The sequence below is a fragment of the Mugil cephalus genome, chromosome 9 (genome assembly GCF_022458985.1).
Source record: "Mugil cephalus isolate CIBA_MC_2020 chromosome 9, CIBA_Mcephalus_1.1, whole genome shotgun sequence".
NCBI classification, from domain to species: Eukaryota; Metazoa; Chordata; class Actinopteri; order Mugiliformes; family Mugilidae; genus Mugil; species Mugil cephalus.
Genome location: NC_061778.1, coordinates 2,309,721 through 2,319,257, shown reverse-complemented (window position 1 = coordinate 2,319,257; position 9,537 = coordinate 2,309,721). Strand labels below are relative to the sequence as shown.

The 9,537-nt window shown below is 39.1% G+C and overlaps 1 protein-coding gene and 1 non-coding gene across 3 annotated transcripts in view; one reads left to right on the top strand and one right to left on the bottom strand.

The window, feature by feature from the left end:
* The first annotated feature begins 838 nt into the window (after window positions 1-838).
* Window positions 839-9,537, top strand: part of myo7aa (myosin VIIAa) — a 38,429-nt gene continuing 29,730 nt past the window's right edge. Inside the window, exons 1-2 of one of the 2 annotated variants that reach the window (XM_047594107.1) lie at window positions 839-1,053; window positions 5,281-5,351. In XM_047594107.1, the coding sequence (XP_047450063.1) occupies window positions 5,334-5,351 (18 nt within the window). In that variant the 5' untranslated portion in view covers window positions 839-1,053; window positions 5,281-5,333. Of the gene's footprint in view, window positions 1,054-5,280; window positions 5,352-5,877; window positions 6,177-9,537 lie in introns of those variants that run through there. The other variant, XM_047594105.1, reaches the window with a different exon arrangement.
* Window positions 8,963-9,045, bottom strand: trnal-cag. Its single transcript has one exon. It is a non-coding gene; the product is annotated as a tRNA-Leu (tRNA).

Below are 9,537 nucleotides of genomic sequence, written 5' to 3'. Positions count from 1 at the left end.
ACAGCATCTCTCACAAGCAGGTATATTTATCCTTGACTATTTTATTTATTTATTTCAGGTGTTGCTTATTATACTTTACAAATATTATTGTTGGTGGAGAAACAAGTGCTGAGATTGTGGCATGAGTCTCACATCAAAATGACCTAAATGTGACAATTTACACAATAAATTAATTGCTTGTTCTAATCTAAATGTAATTTAAATTCTGATATATTCTTTCTTGGCTGCATTGTTTTGTTTTAAGCTCTTAAGTTGCGTGAAGCCACATTTATTTTTGCTTTAGTTCATCTGTTTGAGCTGTAGGGGGCAGTAACACCGAGTATTTGGAAAACGAGGCGAGATGCACCTCTGGTCTCACATCACATGCATCCAGATCTTTGTTATCGCTGCTTGTCCCTTTTAAAACGACGACACCTTTCTCTCATTTTAAATAATTTAACTGCACAATTTATTCAGATTCAAAAAACTTTAAAAACTTAAGGCGCATGCAAACAGCAGACGTGCAAGAAAAAGACGCTTAAGGAACAAAAAATACACAAAACTGCTCCATAAATGTTTGAACCGTCCACGGAGGCTGAGGTTTAGCTTCAGTATTTGTTGCTGCACTGGTTCTGTCTTGTTTCTGTGTCTGATTACAACCTCCTCTGTTCCTCATCGCCCCCCCGCTAACTCCCTCGCTCTCTCTTTCTGCAGCCGGGATCAGTGGCAGTGAATGAACAGGCTGCTAATACCATCAAGAAAGAGAGAGGGAGGGTAGAGGTGAAGGAGGAGGAGGAGGAGGAGGAGGGAGTCATTCACTTCTTATACCTCTGTGCACTTTCACATGAAGGAGGTTGAGACGAAAAGAGAAAAGATCAGGGGACGAAAATGACACATTTAATGGTGGAAGTGAAGAGAAGAAAAGTCTGGAGAGAAGACGTAAAATGAACCATGTGGCATGAAAAGGTTTCTCTACATCTCCTGAGGAAAGACTCTGGTGTCTCTGTCTCCTGTCCTTCATCCCTCCGTCCAGCAGACGGGACATTAGAGGAGAGACCAGCTCTGGACAAAGAGGTGAGGACAAACAATCCGTCTGCAGGCTTATAGAGGCACGCGATTCGCTGCATAATCTCCTTACTGGGTGTGTTTGCTTGTTTTTAAGTCCGGACGTATTTCTTGTTTCTTCCAACTTATATATATGTAGTCGTATATATTTAAAATTTAAGATTCAAGATGTTTATTGTCATGTGCAGTAGAGAAGTGAAAAGGATCCAGTTTTTACATTTGTTGGGGGGAAAAAAAGTACTTGTGTTTTGATTCGAATAAAATTCAAAATAGGTATAAATTTTTATTTTTTTTCTTAGTTACACTTCTAATTTAATGTGTAAGTGTTTCATTTTTCATTATAATATTTAGGGGTTTATTATGCACAGTAAAAACACAGCTTCCACAAAAAGAAAGTTACATTTCCTCCCTGGGAACTCACACAGCTTTCATATACTTCATATACTTTCTTTTTTTTAGTCTATTTGAGGCACAGAATGAAGATGAAATGTTATCAAACAGCTGCTTTTGTTCAGTTTAATGTTCACGCTTTCATCTAAAATATCTGGACTCATCACTGACACCGAGCAGCGCAGAAAGTTTTAGCATTAAACCCAAATAACAGCTTCAGAGAATCTTCGCACACTTGATAAATTACATTTAAATTACTTCCTACATCCCCCACAATGCATTTCAGACTGTGTGTGTTATTGTAGACGTGAGAGGAGGCTGCAGGTCGTCTCTGTAATCTCTGGCCCACGTCGTCTTAAATTACCTCGTTAGAGACGTTTCATCTCGTCACATATCTTCATCCCCCTGAAACCAGAAAACAGAAACCGTCAAACTGTTTTCACATTTTCATCCAGAATAACTGAACCTCTCTCTGCTGAGTTCATGGATTCAGAGATACTGCACTGATCCCGAGGGAAGTTCTGCATCCAGTAGAAAATACTCTTATTAATATGCATTAAAGTACCAGTATAAGGTATAAACTATGACCAAGAATAAAAATATAATTATAATTATTGTCACTCTGGGTTTCAGGTTCTGTGCTTTGGATTGTTATTGATGTTTTATACATGGAAACGTGATAAAATATTGCACAGTTAAGATCTTAAACAAAGAGAATATTCTTTAATCGAGGAGAAACTGTGCAACATTTATCTATTTAACAGACACTCGAACCAATAAAGAGTGAAAAGCAGAAACCACTTTCCTCCAGGAAGACGTTCGTCTTAGAACAAACTGGTACGATGACGAGGAGGAAACAGGCGGCGATGAATCATTTAAATATGAGGAGATAACAGGCAAACTGTGTCCACATGTTTTCTATAAAACTGCATTTTCTTTTCATCTTGTTTTCTTTTCCACTTCCTGTCTCTCTGCTCCGTCTCTAAACGTCTTGTCTCATTTGGATGCGGCTCTTTTTGCTAATGTTTCTTAATCTGCGGCTATAAAATGTGATATGTGCGGACGAACGGAGCGTGACTGAGCTCAACCTTTGTCCCAGACCTCGGTGGGTAATTAGATGCTGAAATATTGATAGGGACAGTTTGTGTGTGTGTGTGTGTGAGAGAGACAAACATCTAATGAGTTTTCACTGTGTGTCTATGTGACCGTGTGTCTTTCTCTATTTATTATCGTTTTTATTTTTATGGCCTTTGCTTCACTGGAGATGAAATAAAGGTCAGAGACTTTATTATCTGAGCTCTGGTGAAATTAACTCAAACTCATACTACAACTACACATCAGAGTGAAATATTGTGCGTATTTCTTACAGCTGTTGTTAAATCATTTTGCATTGAGAAGATGTCGTGCTCTGGGAGCCTTTTTCTTTTTAAATATTTATATATAAGGAGTTGATTTAATGCATGAATCAACACATAAACACAGTTTAATGTGACGCTTTAAAGCCGCCTGATATTTTACCACTGGTTCCCGCTGGTGTAGTTGTGTAATGAAGGCAATTTATTGCATGTGTCTTTATTAAGAAGCTTTTTAAAACTGTTAAAACTGTCTCTGCTTCCAGAAGTCAAAGGTCAAAAGATGCAAATAAAACTGGATGAATGAAGAAAAAAAAAATTCCATATTTCTGGTCCTTAGACTTTTTTTTTGTATCTGCTTCCTGTTTTAATTTGAAAGGATTTTTTTCTTTCTATCAGTTCCTGCTTCTTTTGCATTTTCCATCAGATCTGTGTTTACGTCCTTTAATTTTCCTCCTGTGGATTAAAAACAAAGACAGACAAATCGTATTAATAATAAATCCACTCACTGATTTATACGCGTTAAAAGAAAACTTTGGATGTTGATAAATGTAGATTTGGAATCATGTGAACATTTGACATGTGATGGGATCAAACTGCTCGAGTCTTCAGGTGAAACTGAGAAGAAACGTTGTAACGAGGTCGAGGCGTCAGAAAGTCAGAGGATCAAACTCATTAAAGAGTCTGAATAATTTACTGGAGCTAATAACCAGACACACACACACACACACACACACACACACACACACACACACACACACACACACACACACAGACAGACAGACACACACACACACACACACACACACGTCTGTATGTGTTGACCTGAACTCAACTAAACCCACGTCTCATTCTAAGGAAACGCTCTCGTCTTTCATTCATCTTTGTCCTTGTTCGTTCAGTTACTTTACATCATTTTTTTAAAAAGTTTTCCTCAGACATTTATTCACATCAAACAAAGTCTTTTATTCACGATAATGTCGGACGTTTCTCATGGAACAATTTACCTGCGTCTCTAAAAGCAACATCTTCTCTGTCATCGTTTAAAAAATCATACAAAATGTCATCACAACCTAAAAATAAATCATCTGTTAACATCTACAAATTACATTTAATATTGTTTTATATATAATTAACACACAATGTTCTTCCATTCATTTTGTTTCTCTCTAAATTTATTTATATTTTTTGTTTCTCATCTTATTTGTGGTTTAATTTTACTTTATATTTGTAGATACATTTTGCTTTATATAAGGGAGGTATTTAATAAGCGTTTATTGGCGTCTCCTGCACAACAACTAACCATTTTTATACCATTTTCATTTTTTTATTCTTATCTTTAATATCTTGCAAATAAACAAATAAACTTTACTGATTCCTGAGGAGAAATTTAACCGTTATAGTGTGAAGACAGTGGAAAAGAAACTGTACATGTTGGATTAAAAAGATCTGAAGAATATTTACAGTCGCTGTAACAAACATTAAGTAACTGACTGGATTTTAGGGAAAAAAGGTTGAAGATAAATGAGGAAAATATGACAAACTCCACGATGAGTAAGATGATGAATGTAGACAGAAACAGGAGGAGTCACAGTTACTTCATTTTACTCATAGTTTATTATAATCTTGTTTTATTTTATCTTAAGAGTGTTTTAATGGGCAAAAAGTCTGCAAAAATAGAAAAATATATTATAGCAGGAAGAATATAGATTAGAATGTACATTATAAAAGTATGTATAAAATATATATGGAATATACATATATAGATATATATAATGCATAATACTGTGTACAATAAATCAGTTTAAATGCAGTGTACATGTATATAATGTCTGAGATATTTAAAATATGTAATTTATTACAGATGTCTTTAAGTTATTACATGTAACACTGTATAAAATAAATAGTGAATCTGTCCATGTTCACTATCATAGTAATTATATTATATTCCATTCTTTTATTTATCATTTTTTAAATTCCCTGCTCACACTGTTTATACTGACTGAGTCTGAGTGATGTTATATTCTGGTATATTTTATACCTTCTTTCAGTTTTCATAATGTCTTTTACTGCTTTCTTAACTAATTCTGTGCTGCTACTGTGACAAGCTCATACGTGAGATAAATAAAAATCGTCTTATGTTCAGCGAATCACACTCGACTAAAAACTTCACTGATTCACTGGTTTCAGTTAATTTAATACTAAAATATTAACGTGTGTGTCGACACATCAACAAACCTACTGACCCACATTAACAGGTCACTGCTAGAGAAGTAAAGTCAAAGTTTATTACTGAAGCACTTTTAGAAACAAGGATAAAAAGGATGAAAGGTAAGTTTACTCGTCTAACTTTGTTTCCATGCATTTACATTTATATTATCTATAGCAGCTCCTCAAACGTCTCAATTTCTAATCATGTGGAGGAAAGTTGCATCAGAAACAACTGAAGAAAAAACCAGGGAAGGAATAAATGATCATTGTGTTTGTTTTCCAGGTCCTGCTACGACCGGATGCTGATGTCCAGTGACAAGGAGATAAACCACAACCATGGTCATTTTACAGCAGGTAAACACACACACACACACACACACACACACACACACACACACACACACAGTTTGTCGTCTTGTTGCAGAGAGAAAACAACACAACAACAACAACTTATTAACCATCAGCTGCTCATTACACTGAATGTTCACAGTGAATCCTCTTTGTCTGGAAACGCACACACACGGATGCTGGATGTGTGTGTGTGTGTGTGTGTGTGTGTGTGTGTGTGTGTGTGTGTGTGTGTGTGTGTGTGTGTAACCGTGCCTCGGCCTCATCATCGGCCTGTTTGATGCTCTGTTAACGCGTTGCTGAACTCGTCTGCCTTTCCGATCGATTAATGAGCTCTGACAGCGTTTTCCCTGGTGTGGACGCACAAATGGGACGAGGACACACACAAAAACACACACACACAACACACAGAGAGAGATCAGAGATCGGCCTCCACCAGTCTCTGCTGGGAAGCTTTGCCTCTTAACACACTCGTTCTGAGCTGAACAGGTGGAGTTGGACTTTAACTGGACAGGAAGTGTGTGTCTGTGTGTGTGTGTGTGTGTGTGTGTCTGTGTGTGTGTGTTGTGTTTCTGTGGGAGTTTGATTTCGCTGCTGAAAGTGGACGAAGCTTTTGGACGTAACTCTTGAAACTGGTAAAACGTTTTCGGTTGCGTGAACCTTGAGAGGATCATGCGTCCGTTCTCACGACTCGCCGGATGTTAGCGGATGTTAGCGGACGTTAGCGCGGTAACCATGGCGACGGGGAGGAGGAAGGGATCCGATTGGGCGCTGGAGGGATGGGACGAGGACGTGCGACGTCTCAGCTACAGGTGCATCACCCTCATCAAGGTAAACTCAAGGACTTCAGCGGAGCGCAAAGTACAGCCAAAACATTATGACCACCGAGAGGTGAAGTCGATAACACGGGTTCAGCTCTGACCAGGACAGTTTTTACTTATTTAGTCTGGTACTGGAGTATTTTAATAACCTGCAGCACTTTCTAATTCTGTCTTTATGTTTTTATATAAATTTGATTGATTGGTTTTCACAGCTACTGTCTGTGTCCTGGAAACTGATGTTAGAAGCAGGAAAGAAGAAGGAAAAAATGGACGTTCATGCAGTGAAGTGATCAAAAGTAGCTCAGGGAAAAGAAAGAGGTGAATTCCCTCGAATCTTTGGTGTGAAACTAGTCCCGTAAACATTTAGAGACGAGTGTTTTCTAATAACAAGAGGGTCTGAAATATTTATATTAAATCAAATCAGTCCTAAACAAATAGCTGCTAAGCTCAATAACACAAGTACAAGACTAATGAGATAACAAACATTTTATGCAAAGGCCCTAAAAAGGCTGATTTTAGTGTTAAACACTAAAAATGATTGAATTTGACCATTTTTCTCATGAATTAAACCCTAATTGTGTCATTGCTGAGAGATTAAAAAATGTAATTATAATGGAAGTCAATGGGACATTATTGTGTAAAGTTACATGAGGTAAATTTTAAATCTGATGCTACAAAAACCTAATACTGTAGATAAACCTGATCATATAAAAGACGGATCTGAAACAAACGCCCCAAAACTTTACATTTTATGAATAAAACGAACTGAATGAGGCAGGAACGTTGTCTCAGTTTGTCGTTTGCTCTTTGTCTCTTTGTCTCTTTGTGGAGGCAGAACAGGGACAGAGTGTTGATGTTATTTGTTGGCTGGAGTAGAAAGAACGACGGCCTCTCTGTGTTTTTACGGCTCCGTTTGTTCAGAACAATCAGCTCCGTCTCTGGTTTTCACCAGGTGACCTTTGATTTGTCTTTATGACCCATTTACATGTAAATGAGCTGAGGTTCTTTTATTGCTCGTCCGGCCTTTTGATCTGGTGCAGGAATGTGACTGGATCGTTCTGGTTGATGTTCACGTTAGGATGAAGGTTTCATGAGGAACCAGCAGAGGGCAGAGTCTCCTCAACAACCTTTAGTTTAAACTGTTTCATGTTTCAGGGAAACAACAAACTTTAAAGCTGCGTCTGTGACCTGGAGAATTAATTCGTTTTATTAGAGACGTCGTCAAATATCGAGGACTCACGAGGACATTCCTTCCTTCCTTCCTTCCTTCTTTCCTTCCTTCTTACATCTACCTTCCTTCCTTCTTTCCTTCCTTCCTTCCTTCCTTCCTTCTTTCCTTCTTTCCTTCCTTCCTTCATTCCTTCCTTCCTTCTTTCTTTCCTACACCTTCCTTCCTTCCTTCCTTCCTTCCTACATCTTCTTTCCTTCCTTCCTTCCTTCCTACATCTTCTTTCCTTCCTTCCTCCCTTCCTACATCTCCCTTCCTTCCTACATCTTCCTTCCTTCCTTCTTTCTTTCCTTCTTTCCTGCCTTCCTACATCTTCCTTCCTTCCTTCTTTCCTTCCTCCCTTCCTACATCTTCCTTCCTTCCTTCTTTCTTTCCTTCTTTCCTACATCTTCCTTCCTTCCTTCCTTCCTTCCATTCTACATCTTCCTTCCTTCCTTCCTACATCTTCCTTCCTTCCTTCTTTCTTTCCTTCTTTCCTTCCCTCCTACACCTTCCTTCGTTCCCTCCTACATCTTCCTTCCTTCTTTCTTTCTTTCCTTCCTTCCTTCTTTCCTTCCTTCTCTCTATCCTTCCTTCTTTCTATCTTTCTTTCCTTCCATAAAGTTCAAAGCTCCTGTTTAAGTTGAAGAGAACATGATACAGAAATCATTAGTAAAGCGACGCTAACACTGATGCTAACACTGATGCTAACACTGTCGCTAACACTGATGCTAACATTGTTGCTAACACTGATGCTAACACTGTCGCTAACACTGTCGCTAACAGTGATGCTAACACTGATGCTAACACTGATGCTAACAGTGAAGCTAACATTGACACTAACAGTGATTCTAACAGTGATGCTAGCAGTGATGCTAACACTGTCACTAACACTGATGCTAACAGTGATGCTAACCCTGACGCTAACAGTGATGCTAGCAGTGATGCTAACACTGTCGCTAACACTGATGCTAACATTGATGCTAACAGTGACCTGACTGAGTCAAACAGCTTTTAGCTCTGAGCTAAATCCCAACAATCAGCCTCGTATCGACCAGTTTTTAATGCAGCGTTTCACACGTCTGCTCAGGGTTTTTACCGAGGTCATTAACGGATCGATGGAGCCCTGAGGGCAACAAACCAGACACCACTGAACACAGACGCCCTCAGGGAACCTCATGACCCACAGATCATCACAGCATTTTCACTTTCAGCTCCCAGGGAGAAAAATATGTGTCAGTAGAACGAGTGTGAGGTCATTCAGGAAATACACAACAGACAATATCTACAATGAAAACGAACAGAGGCCAGAGGAAGACGACAGACGCTGTCAGCTGTGATAGGTGTGTGCTGTCATCAGCTCGTTCTGCAGGTAAATAATTCAGGTCAGACATGAGCCAGGTATTCACTTCTCTAATGGATCTGTACCCACCACTGGATCAGAACCAGGAACAGATGGTTGGAGACTTGGAGACATGACCCAGATTTAGAGACGAGATGGAAAGACTCTCACATGTTAAGTTCTAATTCTGGTGAAGGAACGAAGGAAACGTTTTATCTGTGGTTGAGATTCTTTTCCCCAAAACCGATGTCAGAAGTGGGATTCGAACCCACGCCTCCAGGGGAGACTGCGACCTGAACGCAGCGCCTTAGACCGCTCGGCCATCCTGACACATCTGAGAGAAGGAGGGAAGGAAAGGAGGGAAGGGAGAAAGGAAGGAGGGAGGGAGGGAAGGAGAGAGGGAGGGAACGAGATAGGGAAGGAGGGAGGGAACGAGGGAAGAAAGGAGGGAAGGAGGGAAAGAAAGGAGCGAATGAAGGAAGGTTTGCCTAGTGTTGTCTCCTTGGAGGAAGGAGGCGTTCGAGTCCTATTGACTGAAATTAAAGCTCATGAGGGAAACATTCTCAGCTCGTTAGCGCTTTAGCTGCTAAATGCTACGTTCACCAGCTCCTCTGGTCTGTGTCTTGGTCTGTTGGTTGTTTACAAGTCAGGAAACTAAAAGAAAGAGACTAGAGGACAAAAGATTTTCAACGTTTCATTTCAGGATCACTGCACCAGAATGTTTCTCTTAATCTTTAACCACACACACCGTTAATTTAATGGACATTAAAGATAAAAAAAAAATACTGACTCAATAACAACAACAAAACTATGAACCAAAAC